The sequence below is a fragment of the Quercus lobata genome, chromosome 2 (genome assembly GCF_001633185.2).
Source record: "Quercus lobata isolate SW786 chromosome 2, ValleyOak3.0 Primary Assembly, whole genome shotgun sequence".
Taxonomy (NCBI): Eukaryota; Viridiplantae; Streptophyta; class Magnoliopsida; order Fagales; family Fagaceae; genus Quercus; species Quercus lobata.
This window is the reverse complement of record NC_044905.1, coordinates 20,020,631-20,038,871: the sequence shown is the minus strand read 5'-3', so window position 1 is coordinate 20,038,871 and position 18,241 is coordinate 20,020,631. Positions and strand designations below refer to the sequence as shown.

General features: G+C 32.5%; 2 protein-coding genes across 3 annotated transcripts; both read right to left on the bottom strand.

Moving 5' to 3' along the window:
- Positions 1-4,808: 4,808 nt before the first annotated feature.
- On the bottom strand, positions 4,809-5,517 carry LOC115977775 (60S ribosomal protein L39-3). Its single transcript, XM_031099793.1, has 3 exons — positions 5,411-5,517; positions 5,189-5,292; positions 4,809-5,077 (listed from the first exon to the last, which is right to left on the bottom strand). The coding sequence occupies exons 1-3, from the start codon at positions 5,411-5,413 to the stop codon at positions 5,029-5,031; spliced, it is 156 nt and encodes a 51-aa protein (XP_030955653.1). The 5' UTR covers positions 5,414-5,517; the 3' UTR covers positions 4,809-5,028.
- A 1,660-nt stretch (positions 5,518-7,177) lies between these two features.
- Positions 7,178-16,921, bottom strand: LOC115978355 (homogentisate phytyltransferase 1, chloroplastic-like). 2 transcript variants are annotated; one of them, XM_031100375.1, is made up of 13 exons: positions 16,712-16,921; positions 16,568-16,612; positions 11,356-11,666; positions 11,157-11,240; positions 11,010-11,084; positions 10,781-10,864; positions 10,324-10,413; positions 9,655-9,756; positions 9,411-9,506; positions 8,769-8,840; positions 8,498-8,593; positions 8,325-8,429; positions 7,178-7,428 (listed from the first exon to the last, which is right to left on the bottom strand). In XM_031100375.1, exons 1-13 carry the CDS (start codon positions 16,770-16,772, stop codon positions 7,387-7,389), a joined length of 1,263 nt encoding a protein of 420 aa, XP_030956235.1. In that variant the 5' UTR covers positions 16,773-16,921; the 3' UTR covers positions 7,178-7,386. The 2 variants fall into 2 exon arrangements, with proteins under 2 accessions (XP_030956235.1, XP_030956236.1); XM_031100376.1 differs by lacking the exon at positions 7,178-7,428 and having other exon boundaries at positions 8,340-8,429; positions 8,498-8,535.
- Between the last annotated feature and the right edge of the window lie 1,320 nt (positions 16,922-18,241).

The following is an 18,241-nucleotide window of genomic DNA, read 5'->3' as shown; positions in this document are numbered from 1 at the left end:
GTAAATGCCATATGTAAGCTTTATTTAGCATTTTCCCCTCAAAAACCTCCTACATCCAGAATGCTATAGACCAAGTATTGCAAAAAAATTTGCAATACTGCTATAGTGCAATTCTAAAGGTAGAATTGCACTGTAGCGGTATTGTAAAATATATATATATATTTTATTCTACTTTCCCTGAAATTTCTCTCTCCTCTCTCTTGTTATTTATGTTCTCTTCTCTCTCTTCCTTCTCTCTTTCTCATCTGCTCTCACCTCTCTTCAAACCTAAACACCATCCTCCTCCCAACATTAACATCACATATCATAGTAGTTCATTTTTTCTAGTGGGTTGCGATCCGACGGGTTCTGTGGTTTTTTTTTTTTTTGCTGTGAGTGGTGCTTAAAGGAAGAGGTAGGTATGGCTGAAGTGGGTTGTGGGTCACAGAGATCGAAGATCGCCAATGTTTGGGTCCAGTGTTGCTAGGTTTATGGGTTGCTTAGATTGGTGATGGGTTTGGTGGAGATCGGCGTCGGTCACGGCGAGGTTAATGTTTCTGGGTTTTTGCTGTGAGGCTGGGTTTCTGTTGGCAAGTCCGGTGTTGCTGGGTTTTTGTTGTGACGTTGGTTTTTTTTTTTTTAATATGAGATTGTGTTTCGGTGGGATTTTGGTAGGCAATGGGCAGTGGTGGCATGGTGGGCATGGTGGAGGTGCAGTGGTGGTGACTAGGTAGTGGAGGCGTGGTGATAGAGGTTAAAGGAAGGTGGAGGAGAAAATTGAGAAAAAACTAAAAAGGAAAAATATATTTTATTGTGTAGATATATTATTTTAATGAGTAGAATAGGAAAATAAAAGTTGGTGATGGGTTTGGTGGAGATCAACGTGGGTCACGATGAGGTCAATGTTTCTGGGTTTCTGCTGTGAGGCTGGGTTTTTGTTGTGACGTTGGTTTTTTTTTTAATATGGGTTTTTGTTTCGGTGGGATTTTGGTAGGCAGTGGGCAGTGGTGGGCATGGTGGAGGTGCGGTGGTGGTGACTAGGCAGTGGAGGCGCGGTGATAGAGGTTGAAGGAAGGTGGAGGAGAAAATTGGGAAAAAACTAAAAAGGAAAAATATATTTTATTGTGTAGATATATTATTTTAATGAGTAGAATAGAAAAATAAAAGTTGGGATATTAGATGTATTGTAAAATGGTATTGTATAATTGATAAAGTGGATTGTTGAGATGGTAAAATAGGATAGAATAGAATTTCCTAATGCGAATGCTTTTATAAAAGACTCGTTGTAGGATGGAAGAGATGAGTTGGGGTTCCCTAAATTGAAGAGAAAGATGCCTAATGGGCCAAAAAATGAGCAAGTATATTAGCACACATGTGAATCAATAGCTAACAGTGAAAGTTTAATATTCATTTTTAGTCTCTAAGAGCACTAGCAATAGTGGTGCTAAAAAGCTATTTTTAGCACCACTACATATAAAAAGAGTGTTGTAATAGTGGAGCTAAAGGTAAAAATTTTATCTTCATTGCTACAGTGCACATCTATATATGGTTGTGCATTGTAGTTGAGAGCTAAAAAAAAAATCATTTTTTATTCTCCACCCGCTTAAAATAATATTTTTTTTCTCCAACCGTGCCAGCCTTTGAAGACAAAACACTTAACTCCTTCAAACTCACTCTCAACTCCCTCAAACAACTCTCTCAATCTCTCACATCTCTGTCTCACTGCTGCCGGCTCGACTCGATCCTCAACATCACCGACCCACCGAAGCTCGACGTTATTGACCCACCAGCTAACCCACTTCATCGAACTCCCAAGCTAATCCACACCTTAGACCCACGCCTTCGATCCGCCGCCGATCCACACCTCTGACTCATCTCAGCCTTCTTTGATGCTTTCAACTCTCTTAAACTCTCACCTCCCTGTCCCACTATTGCCGCCGCTGATCCACTCCTGCGATCCATGCCTTCAACCCGACTCGCCTTCAGGTGAGTTGTCTCTGTCTTCTTCATCTACATGCTTGAGATTTTTGATTTAGGTAATTGGAATGATAAATTTATAATATTTGTTGAATCTAATAATAAATCGTTAAGGATTGGAATGTATTGAGAATTTTCTGTTTGCAGGAATTTATGTTTTTGTTTTTAAATGTTAGTTTGTGAATTTTTAGCGTGCAAGGAAGGCTACAATTTTTTTTTTGTTTTCGTTTTTGTGGTGGTGGCGGCGGTGGTAGTGGAAGAGTCGGATAGTGGCAGCAGTAGCGGTGGTTGTGATTGTTGTTTATTGTAGTGGATATATTATTTTATTGTAATAGATATATTATTTTATTGTGATGTTTATATTATTTTATTGTATTGAAAGGTAAAATAGATTCACTGCTATTGATGTTTTGTAAAGTAAGTAGATAAAATAGATAAAATAACTTTTTGTAGTGTCAAATAACTAAATTTTTAGTTTCATTACTGTAGATGCTCTAACATTTGGGTCAAAATAACCTTCAATTTTTTAATATAATTTTTTTTTTTCCTTTCTAGTTTTTAACCGTCACACCAACACAGCAATTACACGGTGCAATTATTGCATCAAATTCAAATCCTTTTGGGTTGCAGGCGAATTCAGTCTTTGGCATCCATTTTCACACCAACCAATTGTGATATCTAGATAAGCATCACTTTGTTTACTTAATAGAGAAGAAAATGCTGAATGCACGTTACACACATCAAAATTAGCATCACCATTATAAATCAGTTTCTTGATTTTCAAAACTTGTAATCTATAACATCAATTATATAACAATGTCAATGTATCGCTTCCCTTGTAGTTTGTCACATTTTTATCATTAATGGTAAAACTGTAATAGAAATTGAGGAAAATGACACCTCTTCCTTCACCTTCCCTCTTCGCACATATTTGTTCCGATACATTTTAGCCTATTAATCACCATGTTCATAAATAATAAAGGAGTCTCCCTCCTTTTGTTATGACTCTCACTTCGCTTTCCAACACTAAGGCTTTGTTTAGGAGTTCATAAGAAAATAGAATGGAACGATTACAAAGGAATAGAATAAAATGTATTTAAGAGAAAAGAATGAAAAAGAATGAAATTAAGTAACTTTGATTAGATGTTTTAAAATAAAATGAAAAGGAATAAAAATGAACAGAACGTAAGTAATCTTATTTGAAAGTAACATGGAGGGAATGAAATTGAATAATTTTATGACATTATTATAATATTACTATTAGACCCCTATTTTAAAATAAAAGGGTGAATATATAGGAATATTTTGAGAGTTTTAGTAAAAAAATGATTAAATCTAATTTCATTTTCTCCTATTTCTCCAAATTTTGGGAGGAATAAAAATTTGAGATTTTAAAAGAATAAAGAGAAATGAACGTTCCCTTCTACTCATTTTATTCCCTCCATTAAAACTTCCAAATAAGAAAAGAATATTTTAAAATTATTCTTTTCATTCCTTTCCATTTTATTCCATTCCCTCCTCTCCCTCCTCTCAAACGAGGTGTAAATCTTGATGGAATGCATAAATCTTATTTTCTAGTCCAAAAAAGGAGTACAATCTACTTATTCGCCTCTTAGGTTACTAGCACGTTTGAAAAAGAAGACATGGAAGGAAGACAATAAGGTAGCCAAACTCAATATTCGCCTTCCATCAAGACTCACACTCCTTGGCAGAATGAAACTTAGTTGGAAAAATCGAAAACTAGGCTGTGGCCTTTAATTTGCTCAGTTGCTTCTGATCAGATGGCCTAGCTCCTCAATCCATATTGATTTCTTTCATGACCGAACATTCTACCACCTGAGCCAACCTAAGAGTGGACTTAGGACGACTCAATAGAACTAGACTCACAAAATAAGTGGACTTAGGACGACTCAAAAGAACTAGACTAAAAAAATAAGCCAAGCGACCTTAAGCTAGAAGAGATTCTGTTTTCTTTGGACAAAACATTAACAAGCTTTGTCAATTGAAAGTAACAAAATATCATGTAAATTACATGATGGTCTTAATGTATATCTAATCTAATAAGGCGTGCTGTCCAAAACAGAGTGCAAAAAACCTATATTTGCATGTATTCTGATGGACCAGATAGACCATTAAAGTACCATTCACTGTGATTTACCAAACGCTCAAAATGCTAAATTGTATATTCAGTAATTTACTGCTGCCGTATAAGTTGAGTACATAGGAAAAGGAGAACTTCCCAGATATTAGTGCAAAACAGCTACAACTGCAGATAAGCTCATGAACCATGTAGACCCTTAAAAGAACTATTCACTGTAATTTGCCTAAAGTCCGAAATATTAAAGCTTTTTTCACTTAAAACACTTTATAACAAAAAGCTCTGCAACTAAAGCTCTATATATAAAAGGTTCTACTTCCTATAACAATACCAATCGGACACATAGTCATATATAGCACACACAGAAATGAATTCTATAATTTCTATGAATTCTCTAACTGTGTTAGTACAAACTTCACCCCAAGTTCAGTAAACAAATTCATCAGTCAAACATGATAGTTCCAATTATATAGTAAAAACTCCAAATTCGAAATACTAAACTCTAGTAGATGTGCGTTTTGAAAGGCTCTAAATTGCAAGCAAGAAAGAAGAAACTTGGGTATTGCTCACGTTGATCTTTTGTAAGTATTCTTCACGAAACTGTGACAGGCACACCCTTTCAAAACTGAATAAAAAAGGAACCACACTCTAGTCTCAAATCACATACGTAGACAAAGAGAAACCGCATAAACAGACCTTATAAGTAGCTAGGAATGAGAAACACATAGAAATACATAATTAAGCTCTTCATCAATAATCAATCCAAGAAAATACTTTAATCATATGAAGAAATTAAGATTAACCCACAATTCAATATTAGTCAAAAACAGTAAATAAACGTCTGGGAAGGGACTCGTATGAGTTCCATACAAAATTGGGTTCTGAAGGAAATGGAAAACATGAAAGCTCTAAGGCAAATACATTGTTTTGAAACTTTGCTAAAGAAGCAATGACAATAAAGCAACAAAAACACCTCAGAATCCAAGCTTGGTGCGACGCCAGTGCCTGCGCTTTGCATTGTACCTTAAAATTACACAAAACCAATAGGAAAAATTAGCATCAAGCTGAGAATCAGAGACAGAAATATAGAAACAAAAAGAACTATGGAACAAAGAAGTGGGAAATAGAGAGAACCTGATGGTGTTGTCAGTCCTCATGCGGATCCAGTGAGGGATAGGCCTATTCTGCCTCATCTTCTTCGCCAGCTTCTTCTTAATCATGAAGGTCTTGTGGGACGGCTAAGCATACAATAATAATAATTAACACACAACATTCATTCAGACCCATATCATAAAAGTTACTCAGTTTTCAAAAATGGTGACTAACAACTGAGAGAGAGAGAGAGAGAGAGAGTACCATTTTTGCTGTTGGATGTCGCCGCTACAAAACCTGGGGAAGAGAGGAAACCTGAATTTAGAAGAAGATGATGAAACCCTAGGGTTGGACCTTTTATAGGACACGTGGGATGTATTTCTGGGCCAGACAAAACTTCTAGGTCAGTTGCGCAATATTTGAATTGGGCCTAAACGAATCCATTTATAATTGCTCAACATTGTTCAGGTCCAAAATTTTGTTTCATATGATTAAAAAAGCCCAAGATAGAAACAACACAAATAGAACCAAGGATTTGTAGGAGATGATATGGACGAGCGCGGCAGCCACCCAAGTTGGAAAGGACATCATATGGGCCTTGATCACCAAACCAAAACTGGCACATGGACCAAGTTTATGGGTAAATTTTGGGAAAAAAATTTAGCATATCTTATTAAAATTTCGGCCTTTTCGCAACGGCTCCAAATGACAAAATGCATTTGAATCACAAAACATTAAATACTACTTATTTTGTTGAAAATTGGAAATTTATTATTGAAAATACTGTAATAAAATATTTTTTAAAAGCCAAAACACATTGAGGAACTTGTGAATTGAGACTCAATTGGTTGTGAATTGAGGAACTTGTGTCTAACATGTTTTATTGAAGATAGTCTTGTGAGTCTTTTGAGCCTTATTTGAAAACCTATCAAAGTGGACTTCATGCGTGATGTCAAATGTGGCTATGAGGCAAATTTAAAGCCTTCACCATTCCAGTTTCCAACCTATGAGTACAGACTACAGAGTGCAAATAGAAAAGACATTTTGTGGTATTTCTATTGCCAAAATACATATCAAAGCTAAAATGACAGAGACAGGTGTGTCACTGCGGTAAATCAAATATTCAAGAGATTTTTGAAGTTGGCTGGAGATTTTTGGAGTGAAGCGTAAGTGCATCATCCATGAAGGGGTTCATATAAGGAAGAGTTAGAGGTTCTAAACTATAAAAGGTTTTAGCAATAAGTTAATCTACCAAGCAGAATTTAGGTACAAAGATTCATACTAGATTATCAAACTTCTCTTATTATAGTGGATTGTATTTCTCAGGAAAGTTTCCCTCGTATTGGCTTTTCCTTTGCTCCATGTGTTTTAGCACTTTGTCACCATATGACATATGCTTGTGTTGTTTACTTTATTATTATTGCTTTACATATGGTGATTATTAATCTATGGTAATTAGCATATACTAATATATATTCATAATTAGTTAAATTAAATAGCTGATTAATTTTTCTGTAAAATTAACCAAGGGGTTTAAATGGTTACTTTTCATATTTCCATCCGATCTAGTTTTAAATTTAACATTTTCATAAATTGCAATTTAACTAAATTTGAATAAACTAAAATCAGTTTGGTTCAACTTGTATCAGATCTGAACCAGTTTCGTGGTTTGTTTGTTGACTGCCTGTTAGTCTTTACAATTCACTGCCACGACCATCTACTTAATAGGAATCCATGCGGACCAAAGATCAAAAGATATTGTAATCTTCATATAGTATAAAATTTATGTTCTGTTTATTTCGACACTAAAATTTTGTTGGAAAATGAGTCATTTAAAAAAAAAGTATTTTCTTAATAAGTTTTTCATTGATTAAAGATAGTTTTCTTTTTATTTATTTTTTCTGATACTACCAAATATAGGAAGATGTAGAAAACTATTTTCACATGAAATTTTTTATTGAAATAAATGGATAACATAGATTTAAATGTTTTCCTATTCTTCTAAAAAAAAGAAAAAAAAGGATGTTTGCCTATGACATGTCTTTATTCGAATAGGTCACAACATAACCAAAAAACTTGGGGAAAAAAAAAACCAAATCTGAAAATGTCATTTGCAGGAAGACCGATTAGGCAGATATTGTTGCCTAGTAACTCTCCAAATCGCTCCCAAGTTGGACAAATCTGAAAATGTGAAAATGTGGCATTACTTTTGTTTTAGCAAGTGACCCTTAATTTTCTTCTCAGCGTACAAAAGGAATGAGGAAGTACTCGGCATAGAACAACTGCAGAAACATCACTAATCAGTATGGATTTAAAGAATAAAACTTGCTTGCTTTTAAAATCAAACTTGCACATGAACTCTGATCTTACGTATGAGAAAAAGTTAAGCAACTGGTCTTGTGTTCAGAGAGAGAGAAGTTGGATAACCCCTAGAAGTAAAATCATTACATTTGACTGCAACTTTAATAAAAATAAAATAGAAAAAGGTTTTTTAATTTTTGGTGTGTGTGTGTAAATTGCAATCTTGTTTTTATATAATTTTTGTTATGAAAAAGTGTTAGAACCAACAAAAATTTTGTTTACCTTCCTTGTTTGAATTCGTTCCAACTGTAACCCAGCCTTTAATTTTGTTTTAGTACAAGAGCTAGTAGCCTAGTACGTTATGTAGGATTCCAAATTTTACTTGAAGTCGATTTTAAATAAAAATGCTTATTGTACTAGGAAGCTATAGGCTTGCAATGTTGACCTTGACCTATCACTCTACTATTGGGGGGCTTTGGATGTCTCGCACAAATAAACTAGTCCACTACATTTCCAATAAGTACACAAGCATGCTTTGATTGGTGAGTAATAATAAAAGGTATCACTGAAGGACCCAAGTGAAAATGATGTTATTACAATCGCAACATACCGTGTCCACTATTGTGAAAAAAAGTTCTCCCTAACTCCCTATTACTCATTACTCACAGCATTGGAATTTGGATGAGTCAACTTCACCTTAACTAACAAATTTCTCACATAAAGAAAAGGCATGGAGGTGAATGTAATTGCAATGAGCCGATGACTTTGAAATGAAGAATTTACTTTGCAGTTGTCATTACTGCCATTTAAATGTATTTAACCAAAACAAAAGATTGCAGTACTTACCAAAAACGGAAACTGATATATAATCACTCACCTTCCATATGAACATGTAAAAAGAAGTCACTGAGGCTTTACTGGCAAGATCAACTGATTGAGCTTGAACCAAGAGGGAAGAAGCAAGTGCCAAGTGTCCTAATATCTGCATCAACAAATGTTAATAAATGGACATACAACTGCAAAATTAGTTGCCAAGGTACACTTACATACCGTAACTAGCTTGCTTGGAAGGAATGAAGAAGAAGCACCTATCACCACAGCAGCCCCATATGCCAATGTTAACATATTAACACAAAGCCAAAATACCTATCAGGAATATCACAGTACATATAAGGCAATATTTCAAATCTTGCTTTTGAAACACCATAATTAGTTGGGTTGCATGCTTGTTAACATAGCAAAAATCTTTTGTCTTCTACATCCTCTGCTAGGCAACCAAACAAAGTAAGGAAAATACTTTAAGCAATATTGATATACAGACCCTTTCTTGACCAAGTCTAACGCTGAATGATTGAATTCCAAACTCTTTATCACCATCCACATCCGGTATGTCCTGTTAGAATGACAATAAGATGTGAATTAATAACCATTAAATATATGCAGCATGATGACATGCACAAGTGATTTGAAATTTCTAGAAAAAAAAAAAAAAAAAAAAAAAAAACTGCAGCAAAATGGATAAATGAACTGTGGACGGTTAAAGATTCAGGAAAATAGGATAATTCCATTTTATATTCCATGACATTTGAAAGCACAATTCCATGCCCTTTAGTGGAGCCATTCATCACTGAATTTGCATACATCATTGCAAATTACTGTACGAATCAGGAACTGCATCTCATGTAATTGTGTCAATGATCCCTTGTAATTTATATTCTTCCTTTTTGCACTAGGTACGATGACCTTAATTTTCCTCTAGCATCCAATGGATAAGCATTACTTGGCTTTCAAACCATAAATGTTTTGGAATATTTTGACTTTATACTCCTATCATCAGGTACATAAATGGTCTATATTATGTAATGCCTTTTCAAGCTCTCCAAATCAACACTTCACTATTAGGAGCAATACTTAAAGCAACTAAAACTGTAAATAAATTACCTGGTTAAATTACAGTTCTTACCTTGAATAATGCAATGACAGCAGAGAAGAAGCACATGAAAGCCGCAGCAAATACCAATGATTTTGTTATCATGACTGGTCTACCAAGCACATAGTTCTTCAGTTATAGTCACCATTTTTGTAGAAAGCAGAAAATGAGGAACACCAAATTAGAATGTAAAATAAAAGTCTCTTCATCAAATGTAGTAAGAGTGCTATTTGTCTTGCATACCAAGTCCCCTACAAATTTTAGGAGTTGTATATACCTGCGTGTGTAAAAAGTAAGCGAGTTGAACAACAACAGCCCTCACAATGAGGATGCAAGTTGCGGCAAGAACTGCGTTTCTCTTCCACCTGAGAAAGGGTAGCTATAACACAGACAGAGACAAACTTTAATCAAATTATCCACTACTGCAATACACAAGTTACAGTTGCACACACTGACACACGCTTATATTAAAAGGGTAATTTTGCCCAAACAAATAAACAATCCAATGTTGTGTAAGGTCAACAATGCTAAACCATGTATTTTAGGATATGAATTTTGGACACATTTGGCATTCCAACATTAAGGCAATATAGCTGCAATCAAACTTCAAGTGAAAAATGTTCAAAAGTAGCACAACTATGAACAATATGACACTGAATTGCCAGCCACAAAGCTGTTGAGAGAGAGAGAGAGAGAGGTTTGCCAAAAGGGGGACTAATAGGTTTAAGAATTCATAAGGCCTACATTGCATATTCTTCCGATGTGCCAAAATTTGTTTTCAGTTCAATTTACAAATAGCACTTAGATACTAATTTTTGTTTTCTTTTAAAGTGTCTTCTAGACTTCCAGTTATATTGGAAGATTAGGTTATTGATTATATTAATTACTTTGCTTTTCTTGAACTAATGTCAACAAACACAGAATATATAAGCATTAGGAAACTTACATCAATGGAATATGCACTTCCAAGCAGAAAACCCACTAGAAGTGAAGCAAAAAGTGGTGGTGATTTAAAAATGATTCCCATAGCAAAACTCTGTAAAATAACACCAGAAAGATTGATGTGAGAAAATTTTGGAAGGCATATATAATCTACACTACTACTGGTACCTGAGAAGAGGATATTTGTGTCAGTTTGAACATCAATTGCTTACGAAATTGGAAAATTCAGCCGGACAAAAATAACCTTCAACATAATTTACAAAAGGTAAAATATGTACAAATTTGAAAAATGTAGTTTTAGTTTATTTCTCAAAAGACTGATTGAAAATGTTCTAGTTTGCGTCCTCCCAAACTGGAATAAAAAATTTGAAAGAGCATAATTTTGCAACTTCCAAACAGTTCAATAATCTATCTAACTGTCAGTATAATCAGAACATGAAGGATCATGCCTCCCAACATACCATCAATAAAGATGCAGTAACAATTGTGATTCCAGTACTCATTGAGAAGGCACCAGAAGCCACAGGGAGATCAGGTTTGTTAACCTGTAAGCATGTACAACAACAAGCTTTAATCCCAAGTATATGAAGTGCATTTCAGTGGGGCAATCATGCATTGTATCTAAGAAATTGAAATATGATACATATCTTGTACATTTTAAAATTTACTCTAAAGTATATAATGATTTACCTTGTCTATTTCAACATCGAACAATTGATTCAAACCGACAATGTAAATGTTCATCAATATGGAGGGTACCAATGCCTGACAATAGGAAAACAAAAATGTTAATTTAGTACTAGTATGCAAGTTCATCTCTACCTGACCAAAATTTACCTTCAATAAACCCATAAAAAATGTAGGAGTCAGATCAGCAACGGTTTCTACTGGAAGAAGAGAAACTGATACTATCCCTATAACCTGATTAAAAGAAGTAACACAAAATATATCATAGTCAAATTCATGTTATCTCTCAGCCAAAAGAAAGATGCTGTCAAATTGTTTTTTCTCAGGTAACTAAAGATATGTAACTCACGGTGCCAATTACAGTGTGAGGACGTGAAAACAAGTAGAAAGCTTCTAATTGCTTAGATAGAACATTAAGAAAGCTCGTCGAATAATCATCCTCAGGTTTAGATGCATATTCATGTTTATATGTGGCACCAAGTTGGTATTTCTTGGTTATGACATGACTTCTGATGGTTGTTATACTCTCATGGTTTTTACTATCATCTGTCAAAGAAGAAAATCTTGTGGAAGAACATCTGAAACATTTCTTCTGTTGGCATATGATGGATTTGCTTCTTAGTTGCTTCACTGATACCACCTGAAGAGGAATAACACAACCTGAACAAGTTTTAAGACAATTAAGATCATTAACATAAATAGTATTCACTTCTGGAATATAACAAATTCTGGTATGTGTTGTTTGGACTTCGTACACCAGTAAATTGGCAAAGCAAATGGATGTGTTCAGAATCACCTTGCCTACTTGATTAAATAATATATTTTTTTAATTATTATCAAACTTGTTTCTCAATTTCTGACTTATCATGAGGATATCGCTACGGAAAAGTAATTTCAAATAGCTAATCTAAATAAAAGAATAAACATAAATATTTAATGCGCTTAAAACTAAATAAATATTTACATAAATCTCATGTGTATAAAAGCCTATGAAGCGGGTGCATTTCCGGATTCGGGTGCGGGTGCGGGACTCGGCAATTTTTAAAAAAGTAGGGTGCGGTGCGGTGATTAAAAAATTATTAATTTTTTTTATATAGTGAATTTAATATTTTTTATATAAAAAAATTCAAATAAAGGGTAGAGTTTATTATTAAAAAACAATAATTTATGATTTGTTTTTAATAAAATCAATATTTTTGGTAATTGTAAACAAAAAACCACCTTTCAAGAAGGTTCCTTTACTCATTTTCCAATTCTTAAGCCCATCCGCATGAAACAATTGACTTTCCCACCTACTTAATTTATATTCTTTTGTTATATACATTTATTCTTCGTCCAACCATTTTTTTTTTTTTTTTTTGTGTCTTCTCATCTTCTTCTTCCTTCTCATTGTTTTTTTTTTTTTTTCCTTTCACAAGGCCACATGAAGTAGAAGAATGGCGGCCAGTTGCCCATTTCAGCCTATTTCGGCAGCCGTATCGGTCGAAATCGGACCGATTTTGCCGTTTCGGCTCCCATTTCCCCCAAAATCAAGCCAAATCAGCACTAATTGAAAAAAAAAAAGGGGCGAGTCGGATGTCGGATGCTGCGTCGGGACGAGTCCAGTGCGAGTGCGGCGACCTTGGAGCTGCACCCTTGCTTTCTTGATAAAAACTCTTATGCTCATCTCATTAACTAATTATATTTTAGTTTTCTTGGAAATAATTTTACGCATCCTTATACACCCTTGACTTTTTTCCCCATTGAAATAATTTGAAAACTTCTATGTTCCCAAACGTATTGAATTCTCCAATTTAAACAAATTAAATCACTTGATATCAATTTAGTGTTTGATTGGGTATCCGCAATTTTTGGTAACTTATTTACATAATATTAATAAAATAAAATAAAACAAATTTTGGTAATTTTTATATTAAATGTATGACAAAAAGCCAAAAATAAAAAGCTTTTTAGACACATTTGGGACATTCTCACTCCCTTTATTTTATCATTAAAATTTCATATGAGTGAATTTTACATTTTTACTTAATTATCTCCCTTCATACACACTCTTTTAAAGTATTAATGTCATTTTTTTTAAGGAAAATTATATTTTACCACCCTAAATTATACCCCAGATTATACTTTACACTCTAAAATTTTCGAATGCAAATTTTGCACCATAAACTACGATCCATATTACACTTTGTACTCCGACATTAAGTTTGCTGTTAATGTTAACTTGGATAGAAACATATGACATCACGTGAAAAGACTTAATTCCTCCTATTCTCAATACTTTAAAAACAAAAAATAAATTATACTTTACCACCCTAAATTATATTCCTGATTACACTTTGTCCCTTAAACTTTGAATTTTCATCCAAGTTAACAGCAAACTTAATGTTAGGGTATAAAATGTAATAATGGTCATAATTTAGGGTGCAAAATGTGCATTCAAAAAGTTTAGGATGGTAAAGTGTAAATTTTTTTATTTTTTTATTTTATAATATTCACCTCCTTTTTTCATACATAACTCAAAGATTTTATTAGCATTTAAAAGTATGTTCATAAAAGAATATATAAATAAGCGAATCATTTTCTTAAAGGTTCTTTTTCTTTTCCCAAAAAAAAAAAAAAAAAAACTCATTTTTATTTGCATTTAGAGAGTTAGGGATGTGGGATGCAAGAAATTATTATTTTTTCGCTAGAATAGAAGATGCTGAGATTTTTATGGTTAAAAATTTGGGACATGTTCTGCTTTGTCATCCATAAAATTTTTTTTTTCTCTCTCTCTCTATATATATATATTACATTGCACATAAGAATGACATTTATCATTTAATTTATCTAATTTTTTTAAATTTATATACCTATTTATTCTTTTTTAAAAACTATTGCTATACTTAAATGTGTATTCTTTAATTTATTTGAAAAAAAATTTTAAAAATTTAAAAACTATTAATTATAATTAATATAATTTAAAGGATAATTACACATGATTTAATGAAAGAAAATGTTTTCCTTGAATTACATAAAATTGATTTGATAAAAAATTATATACATGAAACTAATATATATATATATATATATATATATGTAAAATAAATCATATTGAAGTCTTTTTTAAAAAAAAAATAAATTCTATATATAATGTAAATATAAAAAATTATCTATACTATTGATAGCAGGATTCCTTGTTTGGTTTTCAACATTTTGGCTACTAAAATACCCTCACACAAATTTTTAAACTCTTTAAAATACCCCTATCTTTAAGTTAAATAATTTTAAATTAAAAAACAAAAACGGGTTAAAAGAGTGATTTACAGTTCCTAAGTTTTAGGATTTTTCCTTTATCTTCTCCCTTCGGCCTAAAACTTAGGACATTATCTTTATTTTATTTTTAAATATTATTCTGCGTTATCTTACCTCTTTCTTTAAAAAAAAAAAAAAAAATACACACGATTATTTATATATCACTTTTAAATATTATAACACTAAACCAAAAAAGCAAAAAAAAAAAGTATCATTGCACGTGTCTAGTATTATATAATGTGTTTTGTGGATTTAAACATTATTGATATATATAGTTTAGGCCCCTTAGAAAAATTCAGACTTGCCATTACAGCATTACCTATTACAAAATATGAATGACACTATGGAACTCAATGCATGCCTACTATGTTCGAATCATTTATTATTAGAATTTAATATACATGCATTAAAGAAATGTACCAACCAGCTTGATCATGTTCACTTTTGGCCTGGGTCTCTAATTATAAACTATATATATATATATATATATATATATATTTATATATCCACCTGAAGAAAAGATTTACTTTTAAAGTTGTCAATTTGTTATTTGAATGGATTACCGAACTACTAACTGACCCTAAAAATATTCAACCACTAGAATTTGGCTGGATGTTTTTTAAATTACAGCTGGCGTATGTTAGTAATATCAGGAGATTTGAGGGCGTAAATCCTGCAACTATGGAAAATCGTTCAAAAAAATCAAAACTACTTTGCCAATAAAAAGTACCAAAAAGAAAAAAAGAAAAAAAAAAAAAAGGAAGTAAAAAGTAAAAACTCTCCCCTTAAAAACCTTGTTCATACTTTACATCCTTTGAGTATTTGTTAGAATACTTTACATACTTTTGGTGCGATGATCACTCCACAAGTATAAGTGCTTCTTCGAGGAGGGGGGAAGGGCTGAGATTCAAGTATTTAAGAAGAAGTTTTACACATATATACACTTAGATTAGACTAGAATAAAATTTCTATCTTATATTAAAAAAAACAAATTCAATGAAAAATATTTCCTAATAGCCTTTTGACATTAAATAATTGTTAATTAGCTTATAGAATAAATTTGAGATCGGATTCTAGCCTTTGGCATACAACATAAAAATAAATCTCTTTAGAAAGGACATTAAGTACTGTTAAGTAGCTTAAATAGCATAAATTTGATATCAAATTATGACAAAATTACGACAATAGATTGAAACATAAGAAATGATTACATATATAATAAAAAAATGATTCTCATCACATAGATAGTTCGACGAAATAAGTGAGGAAGAATGTTAGAATAAAGACTACATAATTAATCTCATCAAAAAAAAGAAAAGAAAAAAGACTACATAATTAAAAGTGTAAGATAAAGTCCAAGAATTAGTTCAAGTCAAGTTTGGAATCTCGACTACATCTCAATCAACTTTCAATCAATTGAAATCTAGTTGTTGATCGACTTTTGACTGAATCTTGATTGATCGAGAATTAGGGTTTATTTCTATTGTAAACTTCAATTCCAAATAGTGTTTAGTGTATGCACTTAAAGACTGAAAACATGTGTGAAAATACATATGAGTAAAAAGTGTGTGTGGAAATATATGTAGTATTGTTTAAAAACTGAAAACATGTGTTTGAGTGAGTGTAACAAACGGGATTGAAATTTTCCATGGTAGGTGATATCCTTAGGAGTTTTTTTTTTTTTTTTTTTTTTTTTTTCATTTGAACGTGTCTATAGGTTTTTCACTTTGTTAATAAATCACTGTATTCTTTACATTATATTACTTTGTGATTTGTTGTTGAGGCATTTTAGTTGGAAACCCATTGACCATTATAAATGGTCAACTTAATAAGTTGAATTATTTTTGTTAAAATAAAACAATGGGGCTAAACTTCTAAGTCTCTAACTTAAAAAAAAAAGAAAAAAGAAAAAAAAAGGATTAATTTATTTCTTTATTTTCATATCATTACTAGAACTGGCTAATCTGAATTCGAGAATAATCCTCTCCAATCATCTTATGTTTGGAACAAAGAGATTAAGGAAAAGAAGATCAGCATAGAGGGGAAGGTAACTAAACTAGTATTAAATTTAGTTCATTTCGGTCACCTTTCCTTCTCCTCTCTACTCATCTCCAAATTAAACTACAAATTCAACCTGAGATTAACTAAACGTTACCCAAAAGAAGAAAAAAAAAAAAATTCTCCCACTACGAGGATAAGCACTGATCAACTGAAAATCTTTCAAAAATTCAAAATTTGATTGAGTGAAAAAGTAATAGTTTGCTTACCTCTTGTTTGGGTTTTCGAGGACCATATTTTTCTCTGCAGCACATCTGTTAAAATTAAGTATAACGCAACTTGAATTTGGCTATTCCCTTGAAGAAAATAACAAATGAGAATGAATATTCACGGAAAGAAGAGAACATATCTACCTTGTTCTAAAATTGGGTATTGCGAAGCAGTGAAACAAGAAGATGCATTAGTGCGAATCATGCTTCTCTCTCTCTCTCTCACTGCAATGGGATCACCAAAAACTTCTCGAGCCAATTGCGTTTATAATTGAAAGATGCTAAGCAGGTGGCAATGAAGGATGAGTTTCCTTGGTTACCAATGGTTTGAGGACATATTCAACTCTGGCTAAATTCTTTACCAGAAAGGAAATTGCTTAGCTATATACTGAAATTGCATTAAAACTTGTCTAAAAATACAGATGCTTCACATGGAAATAGAGTTAGCTGTTTTCTTTACCATATTGATGTCATAATAGCAATTTTTAAGAGTTGGCTTAGAAGTTTTTTTTTTTTTTTTTTTTTTTTTTTTTACAAGATAGAATTTTACTCTAACCTAATCTAAGGCTCCGTTTGGAAGTTCATAAGGGAATGAAATGGAATGATCATAAGGGAATGGAAAGGAATGGAATGGAATGGAATGTATTTAAGCAAGAGAAAGGAATGGAAAAGAATGGAATGTAATAGAATTAAGTAACCTTGATTGGATGTTTTAAAATGAAGGAATGGAAAGGAATGGAATGTAAGTAATTTTGTTTGGGAGCAACATGAAGGGAATGGAATAGATTCATTTTATAAAAATATTACTATTAGACCCTTATTTTAAAATAAATAATTGAATATACAGGGGTATTTTGGGAGTTTTAGTAAAAAAATCATTAAATCTAATTTCATTCCCTCCCATTCCTCCCAATTTCAGGGGGAATGAAAATTTGAGATTTTAAGGGAATAGAGAGGAATGAGTGTTCCCTCCTACTCATTCCATTCCCTTCTACTTAAACTCCCAAACAAGGGAATGAGCTTTCCATTCCCTTCATTAAAACTCCCAAACAAGGGGAAGGGAAGAATATTCTAAAATTATTCTTTTTATTCCTTTCCATTCCATTCCATTCCCTCCTCCCAAACGAGGCCTAAGGCTCCGCTTGGGAGAAGAGAATGGAATGGAATGGAATGGAAATGAATAAAAAGAATCATTTTAGAATATTCTTCCCTTACCTTGTTTGGGAGTTTTAATGGAGGGAATGGAAAGTTCATTCCTTTGTTTGGAAGTTTAAGTAGGAGGGAATGAAATGAGTAGGAGGGAACACTCATTCCTCTTTATTCCCTTGAAATCTCAAATTTTCATTTCCCCCGAAATTGAGAGGAATGTGAGGGAATGAAATTAGATTTAATGTTTTTTTTACTAAAACTCCCAAAATACCCCTGTATATTCAATTTTTTATTTTAAAATAGGGGTCTAATAGTAATATTGTCATAAAATGATTCCATTCCATTCCCTCCATGTTGCTCCCAAACAAGATTACTTACATTTCATTCATTTTCATTCCTTTCCATTCATTTATTTTAAAACATCCAATCAAGGTTACTTTAATTCCATTCAATTCTTTTCCATTCCTTTCCCTTACTTAAAGACATTCCATTCCATTCTATTCTCTTATGATCATTCCATTCCCT